This window comes from Sylvia atricapilla, chromosome 2 (genome assembly GCF_009819655.1).
Source record: "Sylvia atricapilla isolate bSylAtr1 chromosome 2, bSylAtr1.pri, whole genome shotgun sequence".
NCBI classification, from domain to species: domain Eukaryota; kingdom Metazoa; phylum Chordata; class Aves; order Passeriformes; family Sylviidae; genus Sylvia; species Sylvia atricapilla.
This window is the reverse complement of record NC_089141.1, coordinates 13,875,698-13,894,685: the sequence shown is the minus strand read 5'-3', so window position 1 is coordinate 13,894,685 and position 18,988 is coordinate 13,875,698. Positions and strand designations below refer to the sequence as shown.

Sequence of the window (18,988 nt, the reverse complement as noted above, 5' to 3'; positions counted from 1 at the left end):
AGCATACAGTGTAAACAAGGCATGGCAGTGGTCTTTGACTTAACACTGAACTCTAGCAAAGAGGAACCCAAAACCTCAGCTCCACCTATGCACAGAGAGAAAAGAAAGTTGACATTCAGTAAGAGAAAGCAAATCTCCAGTTCCTAAGGTAGTACATACTAGTGATAGACACTAGCACACATTGCACACAAAAATGGAGTTCTCTCCACTCCACTTCTGCCAGACAGCAAATCCTAACCACCTTCTGGCTCAAATCCAGCCAAATCTTTGGGACTGACAAAAAACAACTGATACTTGCACATTACAAAAGCTTATTTAATTACACAGACTAAAACATTCAGTTCCATAACTGCTGTCCTCCAAATCCCAATTATGAGTTGATTTTCAAAAGAAAAATCACATTTCTTGGTGCCTTCTGTCAACATGTTGTTCCAACAGTAGGAGGTGTTCCCTCAGCCAGCCTACCACAGAAGTTCTGATGCCCCTGGATAATGGTGTGTCCAGGATTGCTTTTACTGCTTGGCAATGAACTGTTTCAGGTTTAAGACACAGCCCTGTCCCTTCCAGCTGTGGCACTGAACAAAATGAGCCACAGAGCTTGATGATGACACACGTGGAGGTTCAAGGAGCCAGAACACAGAGTAGTCCTGTCTCTCCCAAGTTTTGCAGTTACACTGCCAGAACACACAGAGCAGTCCTGTCTCTCCAAGTTCCGCAATCCACAGGAGCTCAGCAGTGCAGCTGACAGGGCAGAGAGCAGTGCATGGCTGCAGTTCTGCCTCAGAGGGCCATATGTTTTTCTGGGGCTTGTTTGTGTGCTAAATAGAGAAAGAGGATACTGGAGAGGGCACTAACTAGGAATATCACATCAAACCAACGGTGATAGAAGTTGAACTGGAGCTCTCCCAGGACTTCAGTAATGATGGTGCGGTATTCCGGAGGCATGCTCATGCGGATCAGCAGCACTGAGGACACAAAGTACATTCCCTGAAAGTCAAAACAGGGACAGCAGTTATTGCTCTGGGGCTCACAGGGGGCAGCACACAAAGATACTGCTATGTGTTTAAACACACACAAGGTATGCAGCAGAAATGCGCACGGGTGTGCCCACGGCTCTCCACACTCACCATTATTTGTGCTAACAGCAGAACAATAACATTGGAGGACTTGCTGCTGGAAATGGCATAGAAGAACTAAGGAAAAAACAAAAAACATTGGAAATAAGCAGTTAGCTAAGTCTCATGTGCCTTAGGACAGCATGAAAGGTACATACTGTTCAATACCTTTTCACCTAAAAATACCCAATCGAAACCATACATTCCAGAGGGCTACCTGTAGCCTATTTTAGTAAACCTCAAACTTTCCTAAACTTTCATAAAGCCTAGCCTGAAACATCCATCTCCCCCAGCCAGTTGCAGCTTGTGTTAAAAATCACAAAACAATACAGAGAAGTTTAAGCATAGTTACCAAAGGCCAGGTCAAGTCCATGAGTCACATGTCTGTTGAATTACCAGCAGCTTAAATTAAGTAACCACCAGCTTAAACTAAGTAATCACCATCTCATCAACCTTACCAATAAACCTTGGCTCCAGCGTAATTTTGAACCCTTGCTTCCATTTAGAATATTATTTAACATCTAGATCCCTTCCTGACAGAGATTGGGGAAATATCCTGCCAAAGGTATTCTTCCTACCTTCCTCCCTGTGCAAGAATTTATATTCAGATATTTAAACATAAATGCATATTGAGAAAGATCTGATAATTAATTTCTCTGTGTAAAATCACTTAAGAGTCCTGCTTCTTACCTTTGTAAGTGTGATTAACAACCCTCTAATAGAGGTAACAATGATTATTCCAACAAGAATAAAGGAAATGTGCTGAGACCAGAATTTGACCTGTATCAACAAGAAGAACATAGTTAAAACTTTAACACTAACCTCATTTACACCACATTGCACAGCTGCCAATTCTTCAGGGGTTTTGTCTCTCTCCTAATTGTAACACAGGTTTATGTAACAGATATTTTCACAAATGTATTACCAACTGTTTACTCTAAACACATGAGAAGGAGAGTTAGTTTATACCAATCCCAAAGAACCCCATTTTCACAGGGATATGTTTTAAATGTAATTGACAGAACAACTATTTGCATAAACAATCAGAATTACTCTATAGCTGAATGTATCAATCTAAGCAGTTTGTCTAATGTGCTTCTATTTCTCCAAAACAACAACAAAAAATCGTTGCCTCTCTAGCAAGACCACATCTCAGCATAAAATCACTGTGAAAACAATGCTCATGGTGCATTTTCCTTTCCTCCTCAGTAAGTCAAAAGCCAAAGCCACATTCTCAGGGTCTTTCACTTTCTTCCTAGCAGCAGGATGATCTTATTTAGATAAGATATAAATCGCTGAAAAGGCTGTAAGAATTAATAAAGGCTCACATCAAACTGGATTCCCAGGTAATTTACAGTGATCTCAATTCCTCTTGTGACTGGATCAGTCTTCCCCACACGGTCAAATACAATATTGATAGTTGCCTGCAAGAGAGATGGATTTACATTCAAGCAAAAGGCAAAAGCATTTCTCACTCTCACAGGTGAGGCTCATGCATCACTCTTCCACTGTACCACCAAGGAAAGGGCAGAGGTGGTCAGATTGCCAAAGAAGGCACAAAACACATCCAATAAGAATTACTAATGCTCTATAGAAAAAGCCATATCTACAGCTTTATTTCAACCAAGGGCCAGTTTCTCTCAGAATTTCTGGATTTTAAAGAAATCTATGCAGGGTATATTTGTATACATCCATAGAAAATGCAATAAAACACTTACATACCATGAAGATTTTCCAGACACAATAGATGGAGAAAAAATAACCCAAAAAGTTAAAGTATTTTCCCTGGAAAGTTTTGGAATACTCTATTCTCTCCTGGAAATACAAAAAAGGGAGAAGTAGTGGAACATAAAAAATATGTCATTTTCACAATCACCCACAACATATAATTGTAATGGAGCACCAACAGTAGCAAACACAGCCCTATCTTTCTACATCTTTTAATTCAAATGTTTCTGAACCCCTAAGTGTGAATTCATAAGCTTGTGAATGGTTATAGGGTCATGGGGCAGACTCAGGGATGGATCTGAACTGGAAGGGAAGTGTCATCTAGCCCCAAGGTTAAAGAAATAGATCTTCACTCCACTGTATTACATTTCATCATTTACTTATTGAACAGATTTCAATTTCTCATAACACATGCACTCTTTCAAACCACTCTGACCTCCCAACACCCATCTGGACAATTGCTATGTACCTTTGTTGCATGCAAGTCAGCAGTTTCCAGGAAAAGCTGCCGACTCAATTCTTCCAGGGCATCCACTTCTTGCTGGATAAGGGACAGATCTGGCAAACCAACATAGTCAAGGCTAGAACACATCTTGAATTCTTAATTAAGAACAAAACATTCTCCACCTTCAGCTCAAGGGCCACATCTAATGGTTCTGTCTCCTCTTAGATACAGATCAGCTTTGTCATTCAGTCCTCATGTTCCTCATTAATACAGCACCACAGACATCTGAAGGATGTACCTGATGCACACTGCTCCAGTCTAAGGAGGTAAGCAGGATACAGTATTCAGGCAGTTGTGCAACAAACTATTTCTTTGCATGGGAAACACATCACAGAATACAACCAGAGCTCTTAAAAACTGCTGCTCCACTTTGATCAGTGTCCCCTGCCACTGAAGTGCATCTCACAAGATGTCACCTCAGATCATTTTCATAAACAAAACTGCTGAGTAACTGCTCCAAGAGATTAGTGATTTCTATGAAGAGTCTGTCAAATAGCCAAATTCTGATTTTAGCAGCTAGTGTGAGAGGAGAAGAGACCTCAGCCTCAAATATGCAAAACGCACACTTCAATTGGTCTGACAGAAAATGTTGGTAAGCAACTATTAGAGAAGTTGCTTACCAACTGATCAACCCTGATTCATTCCCAACAGACTCCTTCTACAAAGTAGGCTGAAACTGGATGATCTTTAAGGTCCCTTCCAACCCAAACCATTCTATGATTCTGTGGTAAGTATGCACATCAAGTGTCCTCTGATCTACTGTACACCTCACCCAATGTGATGCAACAGAACATTTATAGAGCAGGGCAGAAGCATAAAACTTCTGCCTGTGTAAACACAGTAAAACTGTGCCCAAGGCCGAGGCAAAAGATCAGTCAGTGCTGGAGAACACTCTTAGTAGACATTAGGCTTGAAATGTGTTGAAACACAAATGCTTTGTGACTGACCCAGCTAACACACTACTTCTCAAAACAAAGAAAGCTGGATCCACCTCCCAAGGCAGGTGCCAGCATGCAGATGAAGGATACTTTCACTGCCAGGAACAGATGTTGTAACACTTTTTATCATTCCCCAGAAGCCAGTGGGTCTGTTATGCACTTCTCCTCTCTGGAACATTGTCCGGTGAGCCACTGCTATCCTGAAAGAACAGAAAACAAAAGTCCTTAGGAATATATTTTTACAAAAAATCGAAAGAGGAAAAAAGAAAAAAATACACCACTTTCTTAGAAGATGCTGTTAAGCTAAATTTACCAAAAAGAGACGACCCTTTTTTCTTCCACAAAACACCAATCCCACAACATAAAATTATCCTGATTAGCTCTGGAGTAGAGCCCAGATCTAATCAAGTGAGATTCAATGAGACACTTCCATTCAGGATCCTGTTTTAATCCTAAAGGGATTTAAACCCAGTTAAAAATTCAGAATTCAAATGGATTTATTAGTCATGTGATTAGTTGCTTTCTCTTCCTCCAACACATGGCTGTGTTATCTCCAGTTGAGGAATTAGAAGACTTCTCATGCTCCTCCCTCTGCTTGCACACCTCTTCTTTATCACTGCACATCCGCCTTTTCCACAGAGCCACGAGCTCTGGATGGTGTGCAGAGCACTCTCTGGTATGCTGTCACTCACTGCTGGGCTGCATGACAAGCTGTTATGAAGCAGAAACACACAAATCCATTCTTGGACTGAACCACTGGATGCTTCAGGCGATCTGAATGTGACTCCTGAAGTTAATTCCAACACTCCAGCAGCAGCTGCCTATCGTCCCTCACACTTCCACGTGCACCACAGCAAAATCCCCACAAGCTGTGTTGGCTTCTGGTCTCATTCCCTCACATTTCTCCCCACTGAAATCTGTGAGAAAGTTATCCATTCCTAAGCTGAAAAATATTCACAGGATTCTCAGGATGATCCATGATTCTGTAGTGTTTAGTCCCTTTCTTGTAGCTGCAGCCAGCATTGCTACATTTGGCACTGAGCCCTCTTCAAGGCCATTGATAAGCGGTGCAGTAAAAAAAAAAAAAAATTATAAATCATTCCATCATTCCCTTCATATCAGCAAAAGAAACACCCTTGAGACACCCTGCATACACATAAAAAGCACATATGGCCATAGACTACAAATAAGAGAGATCTTGGAATCCTGATAGCTGCCAAATGTAAGAAATGCATTTTTAATCCTTGCTTTCGTCACAGTACACAGATTCACATGGTCCATCCCAAATGATCCACAGCATTGCAGCAAATATGCAGCAATGTCCAGGTGAAGCACAAGGCTATAGGTACACAAAGGCAGATCTTCTCTTTTGAGAGGTGGCAGGGATTTCTGTATCCACAGGGGCCAGGAGCAGTGGAGACCTCACAGAAAGGAACCACAGACAAGCCCCACACACTCTATGCATGCAGATGAGTAATGATATTATGTGATATTTGTGTGTCACATCAGCTGATCTGACTCTAACATGATCCAAATGAAGCAATCCAATCAGAATGCTGGCATTTCAAACCTGAGGCTTAGTTACATCACACCTGCAAGAATGAGGATAAAGACTGACAGCCTTAGAGGTGAGTTTCCGTAAGGCTTTACTTGACTGTGCTCAGGAAGGAGAAAAAAGTGATTCCTGTGCTAAAACCATCAGGCCAAACAACTTTCACCAACTATCTCCTACTGACTAGAAAGCCAACATGAATAAGGGTTAGCATGAGAAGAAATGTCAGGATCAGCAAAAAAACCAAAAAGCTTTATGTTCTATTGCCTTAGAACTCTTGTGCTCACTGATAAATTCTGTACTACTTGTACTCAAGTAGTACTGAGAAGGTGGCCAGCACATCACTGACAATTTATGGAACTGTAGCATCTACCCTGTGCTGGAAAACACTGCGATTCCCACTTGTTCTGCCAATTACTTGGTTGCATTTGGACTGATACATATCTAACCTTATAAATTTGGCTTTATAAGAGCAACTAGTCAAATGCAGGCAATTGCTCTCTGTCAAAGCAAAAAAGAGAACAAAATCTACAGAACTCAAGCTTCTGCTATTTCTTGCACAGTTCTGAGACTACTTAATTTTGCAGTTTGTTTGGGAGTTTTTGTTGGTTTTGTTTGTTTATTTGTTTTTTAATACATCTACACAAGCTTCATTATAATTCCCAAGTGATTAATACACAGCTTTTCATAATGGTTAGGAAGTTGCCATATTCAGAAGACTTCCTGGCCATAGGAAGGCAAGAAAGTGCTAGTTAGTTACAAGCCATTGGCATCCTGACTTTTGCCCCAACATCACTCTCCCTGGACCAAAAGTCCAAAAACACTGTACAAAAGAGCAGAGTCAGAAACAGCACTATCTGTTAACTCCAAAGGCAGTCGTTTAGTGTGCTTCCAGTCAATTAAATCAATTAAACCTGAGTAATTAAATTCTCTCACTACTTACCATCTTACACATGACCACAAATACAGAGTTAACAATTGTTCACCACTTAACATTTTCAAAGGGGAAGGAGGTTATGCTTTAACTACACTTCCATCAGCTAATACTCCTCAGCAGATACATACACGGTGATGAATTTGGCAAGGTTAAGCTATCTAAAAGCTCCCCTGCACACGTTAAAAGCTTCCATTGAAACATTAAGGCGCCAAAAGTAAAGTCTGGGAGACTGTTGTGTCAGATAGTCAAACCTTTAAAGTGACTCCAGTAACTGGATTTATTCTGCACTACTAGCAAGACATGAAATATGTTATGTTGATATGAAATATGCAGACAAATATCCTTTCAGTGAAATTACATTGTTTCTGAAAGTAGGTTTTTTTAGCATGGAGGCAGGGAATAAGCTAAAGCAATGCTAGCAGAGTTCTGACGGCACACTTGTGTACTACAGTATATCCACATTAGCAACGTTTTGCAATTCTGCAAAACTTAACCAACATAAACCTTGCTGTTTGCAAGAATATAGCTGTGTCCACACCAGCTCACTACTCTACTTCAGCTTTGAGCAGGATCCACCATATGTACCACTTTCTGTCCTAAAACCATGAGTAAGAGCCAGCTGCAGTGGCCTAAGGGTCCCTGACCTGGCAGGAAAGAAAGGTGCTCATCCTACAGATTAGTTATGCTGCCAGCAGAGAGTTACAAATGGTGATGGAAGCCTAATCTGTGCCACTGCAGCCACAAAGGGCACCACTTAGTATTAAAAACAGGCCAGAACAAAACACCACACAGCTCAACCCAATTCAGATTTCAAAATCCATCTTACAACACTTCAAGAACCATGTTATACCCTACTGACTGCAAATTCTTGAGATAAATAATTTTGTGCTACTGTTGTCCTCTCACCTTTTTTTCTTGCTAACAATCATGTCCATAGTCTGAAGGAGCCGCCGCTCCAGAGCCAGAATATCTGCATCTGTCACATTCCTGCAAAATAAAGACCCTCACTTAGGCCTGCTACCCCATTTCATAGGAGATGTGCACATGCCCATGAGACAAAGAAAAGCCTGTATAAGGGGAATATGCAGTGGAAGTGGAAAGGGCTCTAGCAGGCAGACATGACAACAGCTAGGTTCGGAAATAAAGTGACAAAAAAAATTGAAACAATGCCACAGGAAAAGCAAAAAATAATCTCAAAAAGCTGGACAAGTATTTCACAAGGCTGCAGTTACCTGAGAAAGTAGGACATGTAGGTGTATGGACAGTTGACAGCCCCAAATCCTGACAGCAAAGCCATGAGTGTCACCCCAATCACACCAACACGGCTGATGAGCTGTTCTATAGACAGGATTCCTGAGGGAGGGAAAAACATGGCATCAGCAACCTTGCTCTCTTCACTCTGCTCCACACTTGGGGCCTTCCTAACACAACACAGAGCTGCTCAATTAATCTGACTGCCTTCCCACTGCAATGACCCCAAGTAACAGGAAGGACAGACAGGGACTAGGAGAAGAAAGGGTAGGAAGTCTCCCTCAGAAATCACATTACCATGCTTAGAAACAGGGATGGGGAACCCCAGCCCCGAAGAAACCTAAGACAGATATATGGATATGTGCAGAGGACTAAATATCAGTATTTTGGTTCCAAACTAATAAAATATGTTTAACATTTGCTGTGATGGGAACACAGATCATCCACCCGGCACTTACAAAGCAGTGCCTTCCACAAAGTCACTTCTGCAATTATCAGCAATTATTACCAAACCAGTTGGTCCTGACCTAAAAATGTCTGAACCCCCATTCCACTGAAAGCAACCTCTCCAGATCAGATACAAGCTGTGCTTGTAGGACAGTGGAGTTGGGAAGCTTAAGCTGCTCCTGGCTGTTCAGTGTTCATCTGGTTGAACAAACACGTTGAGGTGACCATCAACAAGGTCTTCCACCCAAGCACCAAGGGGATTCTAAAACATGAAATTCAACATGAATATCAAGCCTGTGCTGTAACCATCACCAAGCACTGAGGCTGCACTTTTTCTTAAACACAGACCTCAACCTGCCTTCCCAGGACACAGTGCCATGTGTAGTTAACACCCCTCACTTTTTAGGGAGCTGGTTATAGAGCAGCTGCCACACACAGCACATTTAGAGCTTACACGATTGCAAAGCTGAGATGGCTGAGTGCCAAGCCACATTTCATGCTTCAGAGAAGTGGAATGAATGATGAAAACAAGGCAAAAAGACTTCACAAAGGGAAACCGAGACACTCAGTCATGTGCAGCTGCACAGAGATTTACAGGAGCTACAGAATGTGCTACAATACACTGGCCTTTTGCCCCACACGCTGTCAGACCGCAGCACTTAAAACAGAGGTGCCTTCAAAATGACATGACATTCCGCTGGTTGCAGCAATGCTTCCCCATGAAACTCACACACAAAGTGAATGAATATTTCAACAACTCAGATAAGAGCTTCATCAGAATACTGGTGAGTCATTAAGCACAACCTTCCTTCTACTACAAGCTCCCAAACTCAGGTTTGTTAAATAAGCTGCAGTCCAATGGAGCCCTTGCTTAATGGTGCAGTCCTCAGCTGCAGGACACTGCCATCCCCATCCCCACCTGCCTGAATTGGGTCACCACTCCCTGATGAAACCCACAGCAGCCTTGTCTGTACATGCAGGACAGCAGCACCCCAACAATACAGCAGGGAAAAAACATGTAGAATCCTTTGTTCTAACCTCATGTCTACACCTGGTAGGATAAGGCACTGAAAAACTCTTAGGTGGAGGTATCACACCCTCGAAAGTACAATTAAAACCAGAAAACACCCTACTACCCATTCTGGAGATCTGCAGGTGTTACACAGCCTCCCAGAACCTTCTGTTCACCTAAAGAGGATTACCCAAACCCCATGGCTAAGTTTCTACTGGATTATTACATTCTGCCAACTCAAGCACCTTCTGCAGCTCACAATGGACACAAGTTTTTCTTGGCAGTGGAACACTGGGTAGAGGGATATGCACTATACATCAGCTGCTGGATTTCAGAGGCAAATGACACAATTACAAAACAGACACACATCTTTTCTTAGGAAACTTTTAGGATCATAGATGAAAGGGTGAGTAGACCCTACACCAGTTCGTATCCTTCAACTTCTCATGCGAGTACAGAGTCAAGCAGCTTGTCACAGAACAGAAGGACTAAGCTGAGCATTTTGCATGCAGACAGACACATTCACCAATTTCTGTGAAATGGACTGAATTTCACCTGTTGGGAGCAATATCCAAACAATATTCCAGTGCAGGGGAAATTGAAGGGCAATAGAAGTTACACAGGTAACACAGGTGACAAATAGTCTGGTTCTAACAGTGTTACAATCCTTCAGCACAGTCAGGTGCCTCAAGGGTTCAGCAGAGCCAGGCACATGCTAACCCTGTTGGACCCAAACCAGGCCAAGAGCACACAGTATCATCACACTGTAAATACTCATGACCACAAGAGAGACACCCAAGCTAATTCTGCACACAAACAGCTCTGGCATCCAGCAGACACACTCCAGTCCCATGTAACTGCACACCCTCTGGGCTCAGGCACAGCAGGAATCTGTACCAAAGCCAGCACAACTGTCAGGCCCATTGCTGGCTGCAGTCTGTGCAGCTTCAGTGTCCAGGCACACTGGACACAACTGGACAGCCACACGTGCTAAACTCATCTGATTTCAGTCACAAGAAAGAAAAAACTGACTGAAAAGAAGTCAGATGAAGGACTGATTGTTCTTCTTAAATAAACTAGGTGTAGTCTCACAGTAGAAAGAAGTAAATGAATAAAAATTGTCATCAACTTTGTGTGGAGATAAAGTTTCTGTGTCCTCCAAAGTACACCATGTCCTTACACAGTCTTGGTTCAGTTAGGACTTACTTCCTCCAAGTTTTCCTGTGGTACTGAAAGAAAACTAATGAAAATAATCCGGATTTATCCACCCATTTCTGTCAGTCTGACAACCTTCACATTGCAGACTTCACAGCAGAGCAGACCCTCAGTTGCAGGAACTTTCTACAGTCCCAGTTGCAGAGCTGAGATAATAACAGCTCCAAAATGAAACTGAAATAACAAAACCTATTTGCAGGAGGGAAGAAATCAGCAAGAAAATGAAACTCACCATGTTTTGGGCTGAGGATAGGAAACGGATCCCCCAACTTCCAGAAGAAATACATGAATGTCAACCACACAACACACGCAAAAAGTAGTTTCTGTCTGTGCACTAATGAAGAAGAAAAAGGGAGCGTTTAAAATGGATTCTTGCTTTAGGGCTTTTATAGCTTGCAACATTTCTACATTGATCTAAATGCTACTTTGAGAACAGGTGGCCAAAGCAGGTGTCACCTGACAGAGCTACAGCTTGCAGTGTGCACCCCTTCACTCCCACAAGGCTTCACAGTCCACATGGCACCATTTCACTGCCTCCTTCTTGTGTGATGTTGAACATGAATCTTAAATATTTCATCTTCATGGCAAAACTACACATTTAATATTCCCAACCTACATGCCTAAGCTTCACATAGAATGATGAGTATCAATAGCTCAAGGGTTAATTATCCATTAGCCCATGGAAGAGGCCTCATCCAGATACAGTAGAAACAAAAAAAGCAAAAGTAATTTACTGAGCCTTTCTGCTTCAGAAGTGATTTATTGAGCTTCTCTGCCTCATTTCTTTCGCCCCCTAGCAGAACAACACAGCCTTGCCAAGGGTTGCAGAGCTTGGCAGCAATCTTAAAATTGCAAAGGAACAAATCCCAGTAATATTACTCCAAAGTGCTCAACTTTGCTGAAACCCATGAAGAAAAGCAGCACTGGGGCCAAGTAAAGCATTTCCTGACTGTTCAATGAATGGTTCATGAAAAAGCATAAAGTTTCAAAGAGAAGGTATTTAGCCAGAACAAAGCCAGAGCAAGCATGGAGGTACAAGGATAATGACCAAAATTATTTCTCATTTGTAGTCCTAATCTCAAATTAGCAGCTGCCCTGCCACAAACCAAGTACTCACATAATCTGATATTGCTCACAACAAAGTAACCAATGTAGAAGGGCACCATGAAGACCAGGATGAGCAAAATGACACACAGGTTCAGCTTCCAATGAAAATATCGAGAGCTGAAATAAAGCCAAAACACTTATTAGCATGATATCATAATACAACAAATTTCTCAAAGAAAACTGCATGTCAGTGAAATCTTTTCAACTACATCAAGCAACGAATAATATTTGTTTAGCATATAGAATATTCTGGATTTTTTTTATTAGGGTAGAGGAGAGGGAATTGTTTGGGGTTTTATATGGTTTTATTTTTAAATACAGAGGTCAAGAATGTGTATTTAAAACTAAACAACTCCAGAAAACCAGGCTGGGTATTTTATCAAATACTGCATTTTCTATGGTGACTAATGATTCATGTGACTGACTGCTCATCTAGTTGAACAGTAAATCAAAACTAAGTATAAGCAGTAATTAATTTTCTAATGAACAGCTGAGTCAAAAAAGAGGTAATTTATATTGAAAAGACTAAAAATATTTAACATTGATAATTCAGCATGTTTCACTTCTGAGTGAATTGTCTCATCTGCAAGACTTTGCAAAGCAAGGTTTTATTAACACATATATAGATCAACGTGATCAATACTCCTCTGATCAAATTAAGAGTCGTCAAATGCAGGTGAGATTCATCTTGGCTGAACTGACCTTTCACTTTACTTGAACAGAAAAATACATGCTCCCATTCCCAACATTAACACATATCGTCTTTATCCTCAGGGAAGAAGAAATTACAAGGATCCTTGTCACTTTTTCTTAAGTAATTCAGAGGCAAACATTTTCATCTATAATGGAGTCTAGCCCTTTATTGAAGCTTATAAAAGCATTCTCCTCAGTGATCTCTTTCCTACCAGCCCCACATATTAATAACATACAGAACTAAAACTACTTTTCATCACTTCTGTACTTCTTGCCTTTCAACCCCTTTGTCTGCTCTCTCATACTTGTATGATGAGACAGAATAAGAAGAAACCCAACATAGCCTCTACATGTTATTGTTCTATCTTCTCTTTCCTACTGACTTCCAAAGAAGATAGTTTTTAACATCCCCTTTAAGTAGAAGTCCTCACGCTATTGTCAAGGGGGGGTTCACCTTTGATTCACAAATCCTGTATTGTTACAGACAGAGCTTTCACTCCACAATTAGCTTCACATCTTATTCACTCCTCTGACCACAAAAGAGAAACCAGTGCTTAAAGTTTCTGTAGTCTTCAGCATCTGAAAAATGCTCTTAGCATGATCTGAAGAGTTACAATACTTCCACAGAAGAAGTAATTTCTTTTAACCTTCACAAAAGGAGAAAATCAAAGGCTAAAGCCTTGCCCTAAGGACCTAGACCAACTGATAATAGCAATTGCATGGAAAATTGGAAACTTATGGCTACTAGTCCCATGTTCCGTCAAATAAATGCATGTTGCTGTACAAACATCTTCACTGAGTTGTTGACAGTTTTTTCCCACGATTTCCCCAATCCAAGACTAATCCATTGATTTAGAAGTTAGACTGAAGAAGCTGCAGAGCACAAGGCAGGCCAGTCCCCAGTGGGCTCCCAGACTCACCTGCTGTTCAGCACTCCCAAAATCTCAAAGATGATGAGTTCAAACATGGTACAAGAGAAGGCAAAAGTCACAGAGAAGATCACCTGGACCACATACTGTCGCACCTGCAATGCAGAGACCAATCCAGAGACAGTGGGCATTGACATTTCTGGAATGGCATCCTGATATACCCCAGCTAACAAAACAAATCACAAGGTATGATGGCCCACAACTCAGCCTCTTACTTAAAGGCACCAACCAAGCCCTTTACCTGCTTGGGAGGAAGCCAAAAGCCTCTTGGAAAACAGAGGGCAAACTCATAGACTAAGAGAGCTCTTTGATATTAACCTTAGATTCAAAAGCAAAATCCACATCAGAAAAACTGTTGGGGTCTGAATTTGGTTTGCACTTGAACCACCTCTGACCTAGACTACAATCTCATATTCCACTATGGATAAGAGAATGGCATTTTTATCCCATCTGAGCCTCACAACCATTTCAGCTGCAACTGACACATCTCACAGAGCTTAAAGTAAACCACTGGATTTGATTGTGTCTCAAAAATTTTACTTTATATAAGGTGGGTTTACTAGGGCAAAAGGCAAAACACTTCTCTCATTTACTAATACCCTTGCATCTCCTCCATATTTCATTTTATTTAACACAGCCAGTATGGAAACTTTCAGTGGCCACAGAAGAACCCATTTACACAGATATCCAGGAGTCTTTCAAATAGAAGCACACGAGGAAATTAAAAAGAAAGCAACTGCAGATAAGATAAAAGGGATTAAAGAGAGGACTAAGGCTAAATGCAGTTTAAAAAATATTTGTATAATTGGGAGTAATTTTTTAAGATACAGATTTGTAATGAAAGGCTCCTTACCTCATAATCCTTGAAGAGCTTTCGCATGAAGAAGAGCCACCCAAATCCAAAGAACAGCACCTGCAGGAGAGATGAAGCACTCAACACTTGCATCCTGCAACTTGCCAAACACAAATCCACTGTGCTGTTGACTGTAAATTAAATAAGTGGAAGGAAAAGAGCTAATCCAAAATACCCAAGATCTCAAAAGATTAAAATTTGCTACTGTACCATAGCAAAAATAGTATTTTAAATATCCATGTATAGCAGACACAAAAGGCTATGGCCTTAAGGAAGACAAGACAAGAGAGTTTGGTGCTCCTAAATTCTCAGAATTCCTCAGTTCCTGGTGTGCCAGAACCCTATGCACTGTTGATTCTTCTTTCACTCTTGTAATCTACAGAATTAAAGCCTAGGGGTTTCTTTACAGGAAATACAGAAATGGAGGCAAAGCAAACACTTAAATGTCTGCCACATGCACATCTTCTGGGGATGAGTAAATTTTATAAAATCATCTGTCTCTTGTAGACTAGAAGGTGCATGTGAATTTTTTGTGGAGGTCTTTACAGCACATCTGGTTAGACACTGACACATTGTGGATGAAAGGTGCTGCAAGTGTCTCTAAGGCAGGAAAAGGCAGTGCTGAATGCCTCAAACCACAACTCGGAGCTGCAGAAAGCCACATGGACAAGGCAGATGAAGCACAGAAAGCTAATAACACTTTGCATTTCAGTGGCTGTGAAAGCACATTACCTTCAAGCTTCTTCACACTCCTGAAGGGATCAACTTCATATCACAGCTATTTTGCAAATTACTTCAGTGAAGTAAATACATATTGAACAAGGTGGCTAAAGCTGCAATTACCTGTCTTCAGAGAGTTAGAGGGGACTGTGCTGTCAGGCCTCCTGTGGGTAGCCCCATCTACTCCTCATAAGACTGAAATGGAGTGCAACGATTTAAAAGAACCCAAGCAAAAAGAGAATTCAGGAGATACTCAGTATTTTTTACAGTAGTAGCTCTGACCAAGGTAAAGCAAAAATTCAGTATATGTCAGACATCAAGGACTAAAGTCAGTGTATCTCCTCAGAGCACATGGAAGTGGCCAAAACTTTCCGGACACCCTGCCATGGAGATGGGAAACAATCAAAAACAAACCCAAAGGAATTATTGTGGATTACTTCCCTGCACATCAGGAGTACCCACAGTAACAAAGGCAACACACTAACATGATTTACAGAGAACGAATACCTGGAAAGCTGGGCAAGAAGATCAAACACAGTGCCTTGAAAGAACAACTGAAATAGGAATGAGGTTGAATGAGTGATTGGTAACAGCTGGCAAAACTTGTTTGAGGAGGACTTCAGACTTGCAAGTAGCTGCTAGCAAAAAGGAAAGATATTCCATAAGCCTCCTATCTACAGGTCATAAGTTAAAGAAGTATGATAAGCAAATGAGATCTACATAAAGCAATTCCACATTTAACAGTGGGAAGGAGAAAAAAAGGTAGAGACAAACATTTCAAAAAGAAGTAAGAGAAAAAAGAAGGAGAGATAAGTACAATTACAGAAACCTGACCATGAAGATTAGACTCTCCTTGTGTTAGGGACTGTACAAAAGCAAAGAAAGACATTCTGGTAAAAGTTCACACTCCAAGACACTGCAGTTGAATGTGACATGTAAACTCAGCAAAATCTTGAACATTTGACAATTCCATGCAGCGATTTGAATGAACATCTAACTTGGTAGTGTTAAAGGTGATGAGACGAGTCAAAGCTGCCATTAGAAATGAAAGAAAAGCTATTAGATAAGTTAGAGCTCAGAACTCAAAGCAAAAAAGTGGGAGTTTTTGTTCTGGGTGAATTGTTAACAGTACCAAAGCTACGCTCAAGCCACCAAGAGTGAAAAAGCACGTTATAAGCAAAACTCAAAGCATTATAAAATGGGAGGGCATTGTTCTTCTAAGACACAGCCAAAAGTTGTCCTGAAATTGTCAGGAATTAGGGTTGTGCATTGAAGTCTATCTAAGACAACCACCTGCTGCTGAGAGGTTCCTTTTCCTCAGCTCATCCCTCATCACAACAAAACAAACTTCCACACCAGCTCAGAAGCTTAAATCAGATCTCTCTGTGAACCACTTAAACGCATTTTCATCTGGTCCCACTGCCTAGGATCAGCCTCGCTGGGAAACACCAGAAATAAGCCAGGCACTCGGCAGAGATCAGCAAAATGAACCTCCCTGCCTGTTCCCAGCGGAGAAAATGAAATTTAAACTCAAACGGAGCTCCGCTCGCCTGGGCCGGGCTCGGCTCCCCGAGGGTCCGCGCGCCCCCCGCGCGCACGGCTGCGCACGCGCGCCCCCAGGCGCCGCCCCCACGCTCCTCCAGCACGGGCACGGCGCAGGGACAGGGAGCCCGGTGACGGCGGGACCTCCCCGCTCCCTCGCTCTTCTCCCGGCCGGAGGCGCCGCGCAGCAGCGGCAGGGAAGGGGTGGGTTACCTGTGAGGTGAACATGATGCTGGAGTCGATGAGGAAGCTCATGGCGGCGCCCACGGCTGCCCGCTCCGCCCCGCCCGCCGCGCTTCCGGCTCCGGTGGCGGCGGCGCGCAGGCGCACGGGAGCGTGCCCCGGGCACGGCGCCCCGCCCTCCTCGCGGCGGGGGCGGGACCAAGGGGCGGGGAAACTCCGCCCCCTGGCGGACCTGCCCCGGCCAGGGAAACGTGGCGGTGCCGGTGTGAGGGGAGGGAGTGGGGACGTCCGCCACCCTGAGCCCTTCGCCTGCCCCTTCGAAACTCAGCGCAGGTGCTCCCCTCAGAGCCGCGGGAAGGGCATCCGCCGCTGGCCTGGGGGCAGCAGGAGGTGTGCGAGGCACAGCAGGAAGGGGAGGGGGAACACCGACCTCTGGGGTGCCCAGCAGAGAAGGGACATGGACCTATGGGAGCAAGTCCAGAGGAAGCCACCGAGTTAATTGGAGGGATGGAGCACCACTCCTGCGACAAAAGGCTGAGAAAACTGGGGTTGTTCAGCCTGCAAAAGAGACGGCTTAGGGGTGACCTAATTGCAGCCTTACGGTGTCTGAAGGGAGCCTGCAAGAAAAACGGGAAGGGGCTTTGTGCAAGAGCATGCAGTGACAGGACAAGATTCAAACTGAAAGCGGGCAGGTTTAGGTTAAACATGACAAAGAAATTCTTTATTGTGAGGATGGTGAGGTACTGGAACAGGTTTCCCGGAGATACAGATGCCCCATCCCTCCAAGTGTTTAAGGCCAGACTGGGTGAATCTCTGAGCAACCTGGTCTAGTGGGTGCTGTTCCTGTCCATGACAGGGGTGTGGAACTGGATGATCTTTAAGGTCTCTTAAAGACCTGAACAATTCTGTGATTCTGTCATTTTAGCACTGCTGTGACTCCTCTGCAGGAGCAGGGCAGCAGTAAGTGGCCCTTGGCACACCACAGTTGCTCCTGGCCCTTCTTGCCCCCTAAGGGGACACTGATCTCCCGCACGGAGCCCTCTCCATCCTCCCTCCACGCCAAGCACTGGGCTGTAGATGCCTTTCAGGATTTGCAGGACTTGCAATTACAATATGTCAAGGAATGGAGCCAGAAGGGAAGCAAAAGTGCAGACAGGGGATTTCCTGATAGCTATCGGTGTGAGATCCAATCCTTCATGTCACAGTCATGTTCCCACTTGACCTTCACGGCGTCTGAATCTTTTTCTTTTTTCCTCTTAAAAACGTACCATGAGGAAATGGCCTCAAGTGGCACCAGGGGACATTTAGATTAGACATTAGGGAAAAAAAATCACAGAAAAGATTGTAAAACATTGGAACAGACAGCACGGGGAAGTGGTGGAGTCACCATCCCTGGAAATGTTTGAAAAACATGGATATGGCTCTTGAGGACACAGTTTGATGGTGGTGCTGGGTTTGCAATTGGACTTGATGATTTCGGAGGCCTTTTCCAACCATGATTTCCAATAATGATTCTTATTTTATGATTGTAAACACTGCCACTCAAAACTCCCTCTATTCAAAATAATAAACCAGAAGAGAAGAATCAACTTGTGAGTTTAACAAAGCACAGAGCCCCTGCTGACTGAAAATCAGCAAACTTTATTCATTACAACTCATTTCACTAGGAAAACAAATCTATGGTCATGCCAAATCACCAGATTAGTTCCACAGTCTCTGATTGTTTGGATTTCTGTCTTGCTCCCAGACTTCTTGGTCTGAAATTTGTCTCCTTGTCTGCAGCATTGCAAAGAGAAGAAAACATTCAGCTTTCACAGAGAAATGAACTGAGGGAGCAGGTTATTGTATCTGATCTGAGACCTTTTATTTTACATCTTCTGATATCACTGCCAGTTAACGCAGAGCTGAGATCAGGCCTTGCCTGTTCTTTCTTTCTGTATCTGCTGATTAGAAACTGTTCTTTCCAATAGTGATGAGATTCCTGAGTTTGGAGGGATTTATGGTTGTTTTGTTCCATGTTGGTAGGTTGTGGGGCAAGGTTAGCTGTTGGTTGCCTTTTAGAGACCAAGGTTAACAGGAAATCCTTTAAAAATAAGATATAGAGAGCCAAATTCTGCTCTTGTTTATGCCTCGGCAACTCAACTTCCACACAAGGGTAAAAAACAAGGCAGTTTGGTCATAGTTCTTAAAATTTCTTCTTTCCGTGTTTTTGGAAATAGGCTTGAAACTTGCCTCTGCTTAGCTGTAAGTTACTGATCGAG

At 42.7% G+C, this 18,988-nt stretch overlaps 1 protein-coding gene across 1 annotated transcript; it reads right to left on the bottom strand.

Annotated features, from left to right (window-relative positions):
- Positions 1 to 300: 300 nt before the first annotated feature.
- GPR89B (G protein-coupled receptor 89B) lies at positions 301 to 16,884 on the bottom strand. The gene is made up of 14 exons (XM_066340908.1): positions 16,758 to 16,884; positions 14,283 to 14,342; positions 13,421 to 13,524; positions 11,818 to 11,924; positions 10,933 to 11,034; positions 8,008 to 8,128; positions 7,682 to 7,762; positions 4,377 to 4,486; positions 3,313 to 3,401; positions 2,838 to 2,930; positions 2,444 to 2,539; positions 1,806 to 1,895; positions 1,128 to 1,193; positions 301 to 987 (listed from the first exon to the last, which is right to left on the bottom strand). The coding sequence occupies exons 1-14, from the start codon at positions 16,797 to 16,799 to the stop codon at positions 781 to 783; spliced, it is 1,368 nt and encodes a 455-aa protein (XP_066197005.1). The 5' UTR covers positions 16,800 to 16,884; the 3' UTR covers positions 301 to 780.
- Positions 16,885 to 18,988: the final 2,104 nt, after the last annotated feature.

Coding starts and splice junctions, on each gene's coding strand:
- GPR89B (XM_066340908.1), bottom strand. CDS start 16,799: ATGAGCTTCCTCATCGACTCCAGCATCATGTTCACCTCACAG. Junction 7,763..8,007: donor TACATGTCCTACTTTCTCAG/GTAACTGCAGCC, acceptor TTTATTTTGCAG/GAATGTGACAGATGCAGATA. Junction 3,402..4,376: donor ATCTGTTCCTGGCAGTGAAA/GTATCCTTCATC, acceptor TTGGTTTGCCAG/ATCTGTCCCTTATCCAGCAA.